At 40.6% G+C, this 17093-nt stretch overlaps 1 protein-coding gene across 3 annotated transcripts in view; it reads left to right on the forward strand.

Moving 5' to 3' along the window:
* STAP1 (signal transducing adaptor family member 1) overlaps positions 1 to 17093 on the forward strand; it is a 478236-nt gene that overhangs the window by 262907 nt on the left and 198236 nt on the right. For all 3 annotated transcript variants that reach the window (XM_069235790.1, XM_069235796.1, XM_069235804.1), the window contains exon 7: positions 7893 to 7962. In XM_069235790.1, coding sequence (XP_069091891.1) covers positions 7893 to 7962 — 70 coding nt within the window. The remainder of the gene's footprint in view (positions 1 to 7892; positions 7963 to 17093) is intronic.

Raw genomic sequence — 17093 nt, forward strand, 5'->3', positions numbered from 1 at the left:
TCCACCTCAGGAAGTTCAAGGGCCAGTTTCCCGCAACCCTTGCCCCTCTCCTTGGCAGCTGTCTGGGCCATTGTTCCATACACTCTTAACTCCTTTCCCGGGTAGCCATGGACCGTGTGGTCATACAGACCCACTCAGACAATTCCATCATCTCCAAGTGAGACTTAAACTCTACCTTTCTTCATGTAGTTTGCTCCAGGTCATTGCCTAGCAGACAATCTACAGGCAGGGCAGGGCTCACAGTAACTTTCGGAGTACCAGAGACCCTGCCCCACTCAAAGGGAACCAGAGCCACTGGAAGATGTCTTTCACGATTGTCAGCGACTATGGCTTGGTGGAATGTGTTCGGTAGGTCCTGCTCTGCTGACACTAGCTAACACTTGACAGTTGCCATGCTGGCTCCTGTGTCACTCAGAGCCTTCACATGTTGCCCATTAATAGTGACTCACTGTCTATACTTGGAAGTATTGGCAGGGATGTAGTCCTGTGGCACCTTATCTTTATCCCCCAGTGTCACTAGGATTACCTCTATCTGTTCCTCGAAAACTAGCTGGGACTAACTCTTACCCGAGCGCTACACTTTCCAACCCAGGTGTCTGCCCACCAGTGGTGGGCTGTGCCCTCATGGGACATTTGGAGTTGCCGCTAGAGTGACCATACTTGGAGCACTGTGTACATTGGGATACAAACGTCCCTGTCTTATGGTCAAAGAATCCTTTCTTTTTAGGATCAGACCGGTAATAGTTACCACAACTCCCTTGGGAATTATTTTGGCAACCTTTAGAGAACTCCTTATTTTTAGGTTTTTATCCCCCCTCTTTCTTTTTGTGGGAACCCTGACCACCTTTGTGGATGTCCCCCCAGATACCGTTTTGGACACTCTGGTGCTAGTCCAGAGGTTAGCATCCTCAGCAAGCTTCCTGGGATCAGTCAGCCTACTGTTAACTAGGTGCTGGCTCAACTTTGTAAAACAAATACTGAGGATGTACTCTCTTAAGAATAAATTGTACAAACCAACATAATAATTGGCTTTGTTGTCCCACACCCAGCCATTCAGTGCCTTACTGGAGTAATCAATTAAATCTACCCAGGGCTGGTTGGGGAGCTACAGGCTATCCCTGAATCTTTGGTGATACTTTTTAGGGTTCGGTCCAAATTTGGCAGTCAAAATGGCTTTCATGGGAGTGTATTTGTCTGGTCCTCAACCTCTGTTAGAGGCGTGTCCCTTCCAAGTGTTGTCATGTGTTTCCACAGCCCCCCCAGTGTTCTCCAGGAACCCCATTTACACTCAGTGCAACTTCATAAACAGAAAACCACTTTTCAATGCCATCTCCCAACACATAACTGGGCACCAAATCCTTGGGTAGACGAATCTTCTTGTGTCCATCAGGTACTGTATGTATGCTGCCACCATCAATGCTGGAACCCGACTGGCTGGCCTTGAGTTCCAGCTATTATAGACTCCGTTCATGAGCCAGTAGTAGTTTCTTTTCTACATAGGCTCTTTCAACTTCCCTTTCAGGTCTTTCAGATTCCCTTTCAGCTCTTTCAGCTTTCTTTGCTTCCCTCTCAGCTTCTAATTTTAAATTTGCAAACTCCATCTGGATTTCTCTCTCTTTTTCTCTTTGGTCAGGACATGACTAGAGACACTGCTTCCTGCCATCATAGGTAGCACAGCTTCAGGGGTGTCCCCCTCAACTGCTACATGTAGCTCTTTGGGAGAGCCATTCACATGTTCCCTCAGCTCGTCATCCTCTTAGGAGTGGGACTTTGCCCAGGCCCGCAGTGTTATTTGAAGCTCCACCTTATTGATGGCTCCTCAGGCAGGTATCCCATCCCTTTGCAGAAGCCTTTCAGCTTGTTAACTGTAATCCTCCAGCTTAGCCAGATCAAACTCCATGGCTCCATTTGGAGAACCAGCCGGAGACATGATTTATAGGATGTGTTAAAATGTAAAGGAGGGACAATTGCAGAAAAAGAAAAACAATCAAAATGGTCCTTAAATATGCACAGGTAGTGTACACATAGCTATTGTATGGCACTGCCAAACACAAGTCCTATCCCCACCGCTGAACACAGTGTTAGAAATTGGGTTTCTAGTTGGCAGAGGTATGCACCCTGTCCAAGTAGGGATCACAATTTAAGTCATGGTAAGTTACAATACAACCTAAATTATCTTGTGCTCATCCTCTTGTAGCTTGGCACAGAGTAATTTAAAAGGCAATGTGTAAAGTATTTGTGCATTAACTCATACAGTAACTAAGTGAAAATACCACACAAAGCACTCCACACCAGTTTAGAAAAATAGATAATATTTATCTGAATAAAATAGGACCAAAACGACAAAAATCCAAGGTGCATACGTCAAGATATAACTTTTTAAAGGGCAGTGGTTGTATCTTTTTAACACACAGTTTCAAGGATGTATCTATAATAACAACACGGATGGCCACAAAGGAGGTGATGGATCAGTAAGTAAAGTGATGCATTGATTTTTCCAGCACAGCGGAGGTGATGCATCGATTCTTTCCTCACAGGCAAAGCGATGCATCGATTTCTGGGTGTGCAGCTTTGGCTCCTTAGTGTGGTGCAGGATATTGTGATGCCTATGGATGATGCATGGAAAATCCAAAATGTCCTGGCAGGATGAAACAGGTGCTGCATCGATCTGGTAGGCGATGCCATGATTTTTCAGTTGTGAGACAGGCGCTGTGTTGAATTTTGCAGGCGTTGTGTCAATTTTCCAACACAGTGGATTTTCTTTCTCTGATGAAGTCTTTGATGGTCCTGAGACTTCTTAACAGGAGGCAAGCTCAGGCCAAGCCCTTGGAGATTACTTGTTGTGGAAGGAAGAGTCATTCCAGCAGAGTCAGGGAGCAGCAGGCAGCAGGGCGACAATCAGGTGAGCAATCCTTCCAGGAAACAGTCCAGATGAGTCCTTTGGCCAGCACAGCAGTCCTTATGACAGAGTCTGTTTGAAGGTCCTAAGGTGTTTGGTTTGAGGGGGTCACAGATCCAGTATATATACCCAAATGTGTCTTTGAAGAGGGGGAAACTTCAAAGAGTGGTTTTGAAGTGCACCAGTTCCGCTTTCAACCCAGTCCTTTCTGCCAGGAGATCTGTGCGGGGTTATCAGTCATATGTGTGGGATCAGACCACTAGCCTTTGAAGTGTAAGTGAGAGCCCCTCCACTCTTCCTGCCCAGGAAGACCCATCACTACGCAGATGAATTCAGATGCAGCCTAGGGCTGTGTGTTTATGGCTGTCTGGGTGGACTGCCCAACGGGAGCTCTCAACCAGCTCAGACCAGACGTGAATTGAACACAGGCTGTAAGCCAAGGAGAGCAGATTGTGCAGAGAAATGCTTACTTTTTAAAAGTGGAATTTCAAAAATAGTAATGGTAAATCCAACTTCACCACTAAGCAGCATTTCTCACTACCATTCCAACCGTACTAAACATGACAATGCAACTCCTTTTAGATTAGAATTTACCACTTAATGGTATATTAGGGAATTTGCAGTGCTGGCCTATGGGAGGAGCAGGCTTCACAATAGTGAAACATGACTTTGGGTGTTTTTTACTACCAGGACATGTAAAACTTACAAGTACATGTTCTGCCTTTTACGTACATAGCACCCTGGCCTATGGGCTATCTGGGGCCTACCTTGGGGGTGACCTATATATAATAAAAGGGGAGTTTAAGGCTTGGCAAGGAGTGTTGAATGCCAAGGCGATGTGGGAGGCCTGAGACAGGGTTAAGTGGCTACTTATGTGGGTGGCGCAATCACTGCTGAGACCCAATAGTAGCATTTCATTTACAGGCCCTGGGCACCTTCAGTGCACTTTACTCTGAACTTATAGTAAATTAAATATCCCAAATGGGTAGGAGCCAATGTTACCATGTTTAGGGGAGTGAGCACAACCACTTTAGCACTGGTTAGCAGTGGTAAAGAGTGCAGAGTCCTAAAAGTAGCAAATACAAGATCAGAAAAATGGAGGGAGGAAGGCAGGCAAAAAGTTAGGTAGCTTACAAGAGTGGCAAGCTATCCTGAGCTGTAGTCAGTGGCATGATGAGCATTTACAAAGCACTCTCCAGCAGGCTCAGTCACCATGTTGTGACTCTTGCTCACACTGTTGGAGATGACGCCCCATAGATGAATTATCAGGAAGTAACAGGAGCCACCCAAAGTAAACAACACAGTTATAGCAGACTGAGTGGCCTACACCACAGATTCCATCAATGGCTTTTATATGGGGGAAAGATAATTTGGTCTCACTCATTGCTTTATCGGGGAGCTGAGAGTGGCACTGTGGCAATGACCACTCTAGCAGAAACTGTGCGCCTTTGATATGGCAGGTCCTTTTGTCACTTGCAGTATGACTGACACACTGGTGTCTACTTCCTGTGGCCAGTAAACAGGAAGCTTACTGAAACACACATGGTGATTGGCCTTGTATTGTAAGCTCTGCAGAGTCAGTCACATTTACATATATGAGTGCAGAGCGTGCTAAGGAAGACGTTGCTGTGCTATTCCTGTCAAGGGAGCTGCATGCACTTTACTGATACCTACTTGCAGTCAGGGGGTTAAGCAGAGGAGCGACTTGAGTGTAAGGCAGGACTGAATACATGTGAAAGTATGTTTCTGTTTTGGAGGAAAAGAGTGAGTGGGTGTGTGGATGTGTGTGTGTACATGTATGTGTCTGTATGACAGAGAGAGTGTAAATTTGTGAGAGATTGTGTGCATGGTTATAATATTCCTCTCCAGTCACAGCTTTTGGTGACCTTGGCAAAGGCTGGTCACCACAGGAGTAACATGAAAAAGAACAGCCATTACTTCGCATATTATGAGCAACTATGGCGTAAAGAGGCTTCTTTGGAATGTTGTGGACACAGTGGCATAATTTTGATGATCATGGGCATGTGAGATTGTGACAGTAATACATGTAAGTACTTGAGAAGAGTAGGCTGTTGTTTGGATGTCAGACATCTACTAACTAAAAATGGAAAGCTAGTATCTAAGGTCGAAAATATTGCCAAGATTGCAATTTTGTCTGGTGACATTGTGTTTTTAATCCAAAATAAAATGGTTTTATTTGATAGCAATATATGTCAATGTATGTGTTTTTCAGAAATTGAATGGATGAAGTTTAGGGACAATAATATTGCCTATCCTAAATAAATTGAAGGTTGATATTTGTTATTTGCTATAATATGTTAAGTTGGAAAGACTTATTGCTGATGTTGTTTCCTGGATGCCAGATTGCACCGGCTGAGGTGAATGTTAATGACTATTAATGTCATAATAAACATGGAGGTATTTCAGTACCTATGTTGAGTAAGGTTTTGATGACCTCACAAGTGCTATCTGAGGCCTGAGCTGGTAAACACGATTGAACCCGTCTGAGTCTACAAGGTCTCGGTGATGTGACCTTGATTTTCTACTTTATGAACCTGTCACATCTCACTTGCCTAAGATTATTAGGTTTGTGGACCTGTGGATTTTAACTATCTACGTTTACAGTTAAATTATATGACTGAGGATGTGCCTGGAAAGGGTGAGTGGCATTATAAAAAGAAAGTGGAATGTAGACTGTGAAGAAAGATGTTAAGTACACATTTGGAGAAAAAAAAGAGAGGGTTTGTGAAATTGCATATCTAACTATGACATTATAACATATTTGTATGGAAATTGTGCATTGTTTGTTGTCTACCAGTTGTCCTGTGAGGAGGGTGGACCCTCGACACCATTTGGATAGACAGGCTCATTTGGAACTTTGTGAAAGAACTGGACTATCTCATTAGTGCCCCTTTAGCACACATGGCTCAAGCAAAATTCTGTGAAAATTATGCTGTAAATTATACAATTATACAATTTAGTCCTGTTTGTCAAAGGTTTCTCAGTTGAAGATTCTACCTAGCCTGCCGTTAAGGAAGTTGACCTTATTCGTTCCACATGCTTAGTGCAATTCAGGGCAGGTAATTATGCCTCTCCACTTTCAAAGTTCATTATTTACTGGTGTCCTCAGTGCAGATAAATGTGATGTCCCTGCCTTATCCCCTGAAATTAAATGGACACCATGCATGTGGATAGAGAACAATAGATCCACTTATGCACAGTGTGCATGTAAGTGCTAACAACTGAGCTAATGCCCAAACCAAAGATAAAAACCAAAAGAGATGGAAGAAATGCCTGAATTCATCTATGCCCGAGGTAATTACTTGAATGGCATTGTTGCCCACTGTGACACTGCCGACATGGACCAAACTTACTTTACCATCATCCTACTTTGCCTGTGAGAAAGGGGTGAAACCATGTTAAATTTATCAGGCTGCTTTTTATCCTAAATTTAATTTAGTGGACATTGAAGGGAAGACAATAACCCTAACAATAATATGCATATGATAATGTTTTTACTCACCTCATCCCAAGGTCTTCAAAACATCCCTACTGAAGCTTGGCCTAGTTTAATTCCAGGAGGATACAGTAAGTTAGGTTGAGGAAAACCATAATTATGTGTTTTGGATAACGTGCGGTGCATTAAAATGGAAGCATAAGAGAAACACAAAAGGAATGTGTCAATAAGTACACTTTGTTGGATCTTCCCTTTAGAGACACAGTTAATTCTTTCTTCTGAAGTGTAGAGGTCATATTTTACACACTGCTTCAAAATATTTGAGAAAAACATTGTTGCCGGTTTGCGGCATGACCAAAACGTTTGGTGACTCTTAAAATGCTAACAATGCATTATGTCCAGAATTACATTTGCCAAGCAGTGTTTTGGGGGCTCTAATTCTTGTCCTGGTATACTGAAAAATGTAAGGGGTGGGTTTGATGTATGTGAGGGGATGAACTAATTGTACCTGGCATTGTACTTCCCTGAAAATATATCTTGCTATTCTTCACATGGCCCATGGTTTTTTATCCAAGAAGTCTGCTAAGTATAAATGGTTAGACTGACCAGATGAAGTTTCACTAAAACATTGAAAGTTAAAAAAAAACTCAATTTAAATATTAATTGGACATAATTGGTACTTGCTTGGTGTGCACTAAGTTGTTAAATATGAGTAAATAATTGTTCTTTGAAGTGGAAAGATAGCTGGCTATAGTCAATCCATTGCTGCAAAGAAGTGGGTTAGAGGTCTGCAATTTAACATGATTACATTTTGAGAGGAGGCTAGGTGGGATCTAACGAAGGAGTCTTCTTTGTAGTTGTAGCTTCTGAGTGGGTGAGTGTCTTATTAGTAAGCTTTATATCTGGACGTAAGAATATTTTTTATCAGTCTCCAATAGGTTGATTAGGAAATAAAACTAGGACCTAACCTATGGGTGTGATCCTTGCTGCTAAGGAAATTATTTTAAAAAATAATCTGAAACTCACTGCAGTAAAATCAAACAGTCTTTTTAAATATAAGGAAGGCCATAACGAATCACTTTGCTATTCCTTGGGTGGAGAATCTGAGATTTTGTGTTTCAAGGGTGTTAAATCTGTTTTGGTGTGAATTCTGAATAATGAAAGATAATATTACTTATATTCTCGAGCAGACTTATAGTTTTGATACTGAATTAAGGTCTTAATTTGAATAATCAGAATAAAGATTAGACTACTATTACTGACAGCTTACATGCTTGTAGCTACCAGTCACATGTCTGGACATAGGTGAGAAGTGTTTGTAATTTGAGTTTTTTATAGTGTAGGTCAACAGGAGCATCGTACACCTTTACCTGTGAAGTCTCAAACATTTTTCTCAAGGGTCTTTCTATTGGTGATCCTTTGAGTACATTTGGGGGTAGGAAATCAACACATTGGTAACATTGCTTGTTTAGAGTCAATATTACAGTGAAAATTATCTTGGAACAATGTTGACAATTTTGTATTTACATTTTACAGTCCACCAGTTGTGAAGCATTATAAGGTGCTGAGCTCAGACAAAGGCTACACAATAGATCTTGAAAGGCCGGTAAGTTCATTGTTACCATAGGTAAGCAATTAAACATTTGTTGGGCGATTCACAGAAAAAGAACCTACTCCTAAAAGGTCTTGCATCTCCTACAGATGTGTAGTTTATGCATGAATAAAATATGCCTGATTCACTGAGAAAAGCAGAAGTGCAAATTAGGTGTGTTAGTTTGTTCTGTGTTTGCATACTGTAGGAAAAATGCATAACTTGAATTTATAAGTAGATATTAGAAACCAAGGATATGTATGCACTGATATATACATATATATAAGCACAAATCAAGCTGGGAAGTAACAGAGTGTTTTAGATTAAATGGCAGCATGTGGTAGTTTGAAAGATTATACAAGATCATGTATATCAAGCAGGATTTAACATTTTTGAATTATACTTTTAAAAAACGTATTTATTTTTTTTACAATTTTTAGGCACAGGAAGTTCAAGTTAATTGCACCGAAAGAAATTACTTTAACCAATTGAACATTAGTGTCCATGTTTTGATATATGTGAGGTTTCCATTTATTGGTTAAAATTGCCTGCCAAAATGCTAGAATAGCAAAACATTATTTTACAATTTGGTAAAACTTGAATAACATATTAGAAAAATGCCAAGTAGAAAAAAAGAGAAAAAACTTTTAAAATATAATAGGGTTTAATTTATGGGTTCTGCTTCATAGAAAACTCAGTAGTCATTACTCACAGGACTTTTACCAATAGGTCACTGAACTCACAAAACTTAAAACACATTTATCTAATATTTGATGACAGTAAAACAGATCTCTGCTTCCATTGCTTTTAATGTAAAAGGCAATGTAACTTCGTCATATTTCAACATACTTATTTACTAATGTTTTTCAAAGTTCTTTTTTGGGGTTTTTAAGAGAGAAAACCTCAAACACTTCAGTATTCACCATGAGAAAGATTTTAAGCTACAGGTGTGAGAGCATTGCCATGAGTGTTACTCAGTCACGTCCCTACCACCCTCCACCCCCTCACCAAATTAACATTTCCAGATTCAGCTGAAAGAAAAGAACTAACAATGTAGCACAATACATATTGAGATGTTGCAATAATCATTGTCAGAACTGTTGTGATTTATCTAATGGTTTCTCCCGCCCCCCCAAAAAAATTCTATTCCATATAAATTCCACTGACGGTTAATTAGAATGTTGAGTGCTCTGCGAGATTACCCTGCTTGGTAAGTCTGGAGACACTTACTGAATTTCTTCCTATTACTTATCTTTAAAAAACAGTTGCCTTACTTTCATTACTTTATTACTTCAAGAACCCTGATCGCTCTATCCATCAAGGGCCTTCAAGAAAACAGCTACATAGTTTGTTTTGAGATGGTCTAAATGCATTGTTGGTTTTAGATTTGTTTAGATTTTGAGACATCATTATTCCCAAGTAGCTGCAGGATTCATTCTTTGTAGACTGCTCCCCTTAATGGACCATTTAAAGACGTTCTTCTGCACATTGGTAAATATTATTTAAATTTGTATTCGAATTGAGAGTATGGCCCATGATTACTTAATCACTGGCCTATACAATTATGTGCAATTTTATATATCAAAGTATTGGCAGAAATGTAACCACTACCTCAATAACTAGTGAAAGATCTTATATAGATAACATGTAGACAATAATGGAGCAAGCAGACACCACTGCTTCAGTCCATTCTGAGGGGACATCTTTCTAGTTACATCTTATTGCAGTCAGGGTTAGTAATAGGTTTTAAGGGCTATGTAAAACCATTTAAGCCATAAAATTGATCTATCTAGCTTATGAAATGCTGTATTGACATTGATTAGTGTTAAATAGATTGGTTCCTCACAACCAACAGCATATTTGTCTTTCATTTGGTTTGTAGTAATACTGTCCGAGACTCTTTGGTTACCCAAAAAAACAACTTGATCAATGGGGAGAATTTTATTTGTGTCTCTCCATGTTTGTAAATGTTATAGTGCATGCAGCAAACAACTTTCCTAACACATTTAATAATTCTATTTGACATTTTTGGGGAGTGTTCTACAACTCACATATTTGGTACCTTGCACATTCTGAGGCATAGAGTAAAGAGCAGCTTTAAAAATGTTCTTCATTGATCCTTGCATTATTTTAATACTGAGATCAAAAGTCAATTTAGGACTTATAGGGAGTAGGTGCATGGCCGGGCATGTCTTCTGATGAATCTCATATGGGGTCTAGTAGGAACCTCATGCTTAATTAAAATACAGGGGAGCTCTGAGCCTCATAAGAGTACTCAGATGCATCCCTCGCATCCATCGGACCACAGCTGGTGGCAGATCCTTTTCCCACCTCGGCGCCAAGACGTGGAACTCCCTCCCGGTTCACCTACGACAGACCCAGGATCTCCTGACTTTCAGGAAACTCCTCAAGACCTGGCTATTCAAGCAGTAGCAGCTCCTACCCCCCTTCAGCGCCTGAGACCCTAACAGGTGAGTAGTGCGCATTACAAATTGATTGATTGATTGATGACATGTATGGGGATATGGAATGAATGACGGTGTATTTTGCAGGAGGACTAGGCAGCACCAAATGTTGTATGTCTAAATACAGAAACTAAAAGTAGAAATGGGGCCAGGCAGGCCCTTATGAAAGCTGGAAGATCGTTTGTGGCTAAGACAACAGCTGAAACATGTTGACCTACTGAAGAAGGGAACTTTGACACACCAGTTTCGTCTTTACCTTTGTGGCTTTTAATCTGCTAAGGGTGCCTCATTAGCAATAATATAAAGTTAATTAGGTGCACACCTTAGGGCATTTTAATTGTTCCCAGTCTCACACCTATAATGTAGATCAGAGGGCTGGCTAGAGCCCACCTGTTGTCAAACCATTGCACAGGGTGAGAACTCAATGATGGAGCATGCCATAAAGAAATATATCTAGGATGATCCCTCCCTTTTGTTCATGTTGTATCTGGAACTTGAGCATTAAAGGCTCTTGCTTGCTGAAGAAAACCTTCTGTGTCTTTTGGGGCCATTTGTAATTGTGTACAGAAGGGTAATTGTAATATGTTGGCCCCAGTTGTATAAGATACATCATTTGATGTATATAAAGATGTTGTGTAATTCACCCTAGGGTCTTGTGTGATAGAACCTGATGACTTCTGTACTCTTTTATTAGACTAACATGACTAATTAGCAGGAGGTATGACAGGAGGTACAGTGGTAAACTGACTGTTTTACTTGAAATCATATTTTCAAATCCTCGTGATCTATAATAGTGCATTGTTCCATGATGGAACGCGGGAAATGTATTTAAAAACTGCCTGGTTTTGTTTTTGGTTGTGGATTTTAAGAAGCAAAAGTTTTCAGCAACAATATTTAGCAGATTTTTATGGAATTTATTAATTGTAAAAGATTAGCAATAGGCTTTTAGGTTCAAGGACATTAATAATAATTCTCCATTATTTAAGTTCCAGCTGAAACATTTCATGTGAGGTAAATATGCAATCAATTACTGAGCCACGCTTTGATTCTTAACGGGTCACTGTTGGCAACATATCTTCTGAGACTATGTTTCAGCATAATCAATCACAATTTCACACTGTCAGCCATTTTGAGTTTTTCCCATTAGTCACCTTTTAGTGTAACCAATTGTGCCTTGGGAATAGTCCAAATACAGTCTTCACCCTCAAGGAGTTTAATTAGGAAAGGGCAGAATTTTGCTCTAATATTGACAGCAATGGTAGCCAATTGATTCTTCTCTGTTGCCAATCACAACTGTTTCTTTCATTAGTATATGAACAAGTTTATAATTAAAAATTTCTGGCCGAGTATATACACTACAGAGGTTAAATACAGTCATATAACCCACTTTGACAGAGTGTTCAAACCAAAACGCACTGATGAGTATTTGAGTATGCAGCTACGTTTTGATATTGCCGAGTGTTTTTAGTGTCCATTGAGACTACTTAACTTTTCTTAGGATGTCCATGGGCACTATGTAATATGAGAGACCGCAGCAGATAATGATCTTGGAGCACACTCACTAAAATAGTGCATCTCCTGTAGATATCAAAATGATAAATCAAGGTTTTCCCAGAAATATGTTTTACTATTCAGGTTACCCATGCTTGCGTTGTTTGACTTTCCTATTTGAAGGAGATGGCTAAGCAGAGTGTGTTTTCTAGTCTGGGTCCTGTTGAGAGCTTAAGACAGATCCCAGGATTCAACAGGAAGTAACAATTTTTGTCTGCCAACCATTCTAAAATTCACAGATAGTTATCTTCAAATTTGTAATTTTTTACATCAGAATTGTAGATATATTCCTGGGATACTGGTCTCGTTAGGGGAAACAACACATTTGATCTGAACTCCCTCAAGTTTTGTAAACATAGAAATGGCTCTTTATGTGGCACTGCATCAATATATTCACATCAAAACAATCACAATTTCCTAGAATCATCTTAACTAAACTGATGCTCAAGAAATATACTGCAATTTATCTGATTTGGCAATATACCTGTAAATGCATTCAAGCATGCATTAAGCCCTGTCTGTTCATCAAATGAAGATTCAGAATACATGAGCCATTTCTAGTAATGTTGAACTATTAACAACACTATTAGTCATGTGGAAAGGAATTGCTTATGCTAGTGTTTAAAACCTACATTTCTTGTTTGTTTCCAGTTTGTTGACGTGCTTTCTACTCATCAGAATTCTTGGATTCAGTGAAAGGCAAAAGCAGTGGATTCAATGTGAATTTAATAATGATTTGGGCTCTTCATTGTTGAACGTTAATGCAAATCCCCACCTATACACATATTATCGGCTCCGTCCTTAACTATATATCAGTAGCAGTAGCCTGCAAAGGTGTCTACTAAGAACTCCCCACTTATTTGCGTCCCTACATTGTGATGAGCAATCTATTTTTTCTTAACTACTTCTTGTCTTCTATAATTACCTTTGGGATGTTCCTAAAACTAGCAAATCACTTATACCCTGGTTTAGATGTTTTTTCATTAGCTGCATTTCTCACTGTCGCTTTTTTTCCACCACATCTTACTTTTTTGATTCAGAAAACAGATTACATAAAGAAAACACTTTGTCATGTTTTAGTTACTTCACTGTTTTCGAATCCCCTTTGTTTAAATAGCGTATTCTTTCATCAGTTACACGTTTGTAGTTGAAGATCTTCCATTATATCATGGGACTTATTTCCATAGCCCCTTTTTCATCATTAGTGTGTATATCAAAATCCTGTGCTTGTATCCTTGTCTGTATGGAACTTGTTCTTGTAGAATGTATACCTTTCCTGGACTGATTTGTTAATATATGTAAAAGCAATGTGATCGTAGATAGAATGTGCTCTGAACTATTCATAGATTTCTTCATTAACAGAACAGAAGATAAAATTTGGTGATGAGAAAAGAGTGCTTCGGAAACATCCACATATTCTTCAGGTCCATTGAATGAGACAATGGCCCTCATTACAACCCTGACGGTCGGTGATAAAGAGGCGGTAATACCGCCAATAGGCCGGAAGTAAAAAAAAAAATTTGAATTATGACCATGGCGGAAACCGCTCAGACAGACAGCCACTTTAACCCCCGACCGCCAGGGTGGTAACGGCCACTGGGCTGGAGACTTCAGTCTCCAGCCAGGTGGCCATCACAATCCCACCCTCGAGATTATGACCCTGCCTACCGCCATGGTTTTCGTGGCAAGCACTGCCATGAAGACCATGGTGGTATGCACTATCAGTGCCAGGGAATTTGTTCCCTGGCACTGATATGGGTCTCCTTGCCCCCTCCCCCTCCCGAGAACCCTTCACCACCCTCCCCCTCCCTCTCCTGCCCCCCACACATTTACACACACACACACGCGCACACATAAACACATATAAACAAACGCATACCCACATCCACCCAGGCTTGCACACATTCATTCCCAAACACCACAACACACACCAACATACTCTGGCGCACACACGCATTCACTGCACTCAACATACACGTACACTTACATTCAGTCATTCACGCACTGATTCAAGGCGACTCCCACCCACATGCATGCATACCAAAACATACACACACACACCCCACATACACAACATCCCCACACACGCACAAAACACCCGCCACCCCCTCTCCTGTTAGAGAAGCCGACTTACTTGCTTGGAGGTGGTCCTCTGGGAGGAGATAGGACTCAGCGCTCCTGTCAGCAGCAGCGTCCACTAGCAAAACACCGCCAGGCCGTATCATTGGTCATGATACGGTCGGTGGTGTTTTCCTGGTGTAGCGCTGCTGCTGACAACAGCGCCACCTTGCCGCCATGACCGTCGACGGTATTCCGCCAGCCTTCTGGCGGAATTCAGTTGGCGGTCATAATGCGGGTGGGCGGTTGGTAGCCACGGTGACGGTATGTTGACGGCCGTCGCTGTGGCCATAGGGGGCAGTTACAGCCAAATGAGGGCCAATATCTTTTAATACTGGAGATGCCATAAGATCTAATCAAGGTTTTTTCTTAGTTTTGGAAGAAATTTAATGATCAATTAATACATAAGAGACTCTGGTTTGCTTTGTGCAACTGATGCAATGGAATCCCTCAATCAGTTCACTTTTCAATACATTGATTGACCAATGAGACATCAGTGAGGGTGATCTGTCACTAACCTGCTAATGTGCATACTACCTTCTATAAATGACCAGGATTTCCACATACAATGGATAAATGCATTTTGACAGCTCCAATGACCATGTCAGTCAGTTGAGGATCCATTGCTTGTGAATGGTGTAGACTGTTAACAGAAGTATAGGCTGGAGAGCCTAGAAAAGTGCAACAAATAAACAAAGGAGGCACGGCCTGAGAGTAATTCTCTTTTCTAATCTGGCAAGGCTTCCTAGGGGCTCAATGTTCCTCCCCTTACGAGGTGCAAAATAAAAAGCAAACACTTATGCTAAACAAAGTGAAACACGATCCTTAACCCCCAAGTGGGTTTTTAAGGTTGGGAGAGCGTAGCTTATATTAATATGAAATGTTTATGAACTAATGTGTAATAATGCTGCATGGAAAACGTGTTAATGTATTTTGCTAAAACATGCGCTTGAAATGTGCCCACGGGGAGTGGTCGCCAGCATATACAATGACTAACGAAACTGGCTAATAATGTTGAAATGTTATATTAGGATATGATTTTGCACTAATAATAATAGGTTATATGTAAAGGCTCTGATAAATAAATCATTAGGCCGTAGTTAGCATGAGTCGAGGCCTAGCTGCCTGGCTTTCATATTAAATGTATTTTTCTGACGTGCAGTGTGCTGACTTGCTGAAGGACATGAACTCTTGTTTTCTTCAAACTAGAAGATGAATGTAACTGTAGTAGATCCGTTCCCATGAAATTCGTCTTGCTTAGTGAAACATTTTTGCTGAACGCAACAGTGTAGACTATTCCCAGGTACAAGGTCGCCTGAACCAGTACAGACAATGGAGCCACTGACTAAAGATGCAAAGAAGACCACGAGAGTATGAAATCATACCAGACATTCTACCCACTGAAGACGTCAATTATAAGGACCAATAAACTACGTGAGAACAGTTATGGGGCGACAAATTCAATGAAGTAATTGAAAAACTATTGGATAGAGATAGTGGGGTACTGACCCCAGCCAATTAGCTTTTAGGGGATTGTACAACAGAAAAGGGAATGAAAACCCTTGTCACAAGGAAGTAAATCAGAACAGGAGAGAATAGGAGAGAGTATTAGGGAGATGCTGATGCGATTTGCTATGACCCAGACACTTCGTCACTCTGCATAGAGACTTTGCGGTTTGGTTCTTAAAACCATCCTTGCCTTATATTGCCCGTTTACACTTCACCTCCTTATGAGGGAAGTGCCCCCTTTTACCCGATTGCTGAATTCCTGATGGCGAATCAATTGATGTCCTGAGAACGAAGACCGAACCTGAGTGCTGACCCAATACGGAGGGTAACTATATGACAATGAAATTGTAATTGTCTGTTTGCTTTTCCTTTCTAGGTACCAACTGCTTCTTTTGACAGAGCCCATAGTTAGATGGTTTTCCAAATTGGTGTTACTAAATTGTTTTGCATGAAGCCCAACATGCCAATGCTGATTCGAGGTTAGATGAGGGGTTCAATAAACTGACGCAAATAGACAAATGACCAAATCCATGGTTTGTTGAATAACTTAATGATGATACTCTGCTAAAGATAACCTATGCTGACGCTGTGTTATATTCTAATGTCCGTGATTCTTGCTTTGATGAAATCTTATCAGAGTTGCCATATTGTGACTATGCTAATGTGTTTCTTGGTTTTAAGACTAATAAACTTGCTAGTAGAATTGTAATTAATAGGGAATAAACTTCATATAATAGTACTAAACTGGTGTGGTTATTCATGACTGCAAGGTCATGGTGGTTTCTGAGTTTTATTAAATGTCTTTGACTAATTTGCATTGTCGTATTACTGTGAACTTTGATGACATTATTGACATATTGATTGACATGCTGGTTAGTTATCTCGTCCTAAGGTGTCTTCAATTAGGGTCAAAAGATTCATTGGCCTAAAATGAGTCCCAAAGTGAGCAAATTAGTCATAAAGGGACGCGTTAACAGTTCTGGTAGTAGAGCGACGGTTTAGGCCCTTTGGGGCCCTAGGACGAGGGACCATTGTTTAAAATAGTTTTTCAAGATGATGCAAATTGGAGGTATGATGCGTTTCTAAATTCCCCATGACTTTCCCGGAATCTCGGAGCTTGCTTAAGTGAGTTGGGTATGTTCTCGGCGTTCTAGCATGTGTGGTGTAGAATTTGCACTTGCTCAGCTTATGCATATTGCAGGTGATTTGTGAAGTCGTGTGAATATTAGGTCAGGTAACGTTGTTTTAGTAGGAGTGGGCGTACTCCGCAGTAGGAGAGTAGGAAAGTCGGCAAACTTCATGTGAGTGTGGCGCTTTGTGCTAAAAATTATCCACGAGATTGTTGGTGATGTACGGACCCGTCGTGGTCTAAGACTCCGGAGTATATTGACAAGTGTAGGAGATACTTGGGTTTATGTTGTAATTTGTGTGGTTTAATAGGTCAATCGGGTGTGGTTGACAGGTCGAATTTTAGTCAAATTGTGTGAATGAAACCTTCGATGG

Source organism: Pleurodeles waltl, chromosome 1_2 (assembly GCF_031143425.1).
Source record: "Pleurodeles waltl isolate 20211129_DDA chromosome 1_2, aPleWal1.hap1.20221129, whole genome shotgun sequence".
NCBI classification, from domain to species: domain Eukaryota; kingdom Metazoa; phylum Chordata; class Amphibia; order Caudata; family Salamandridae; genus Pleurodeles; species Pleurodeles waltl.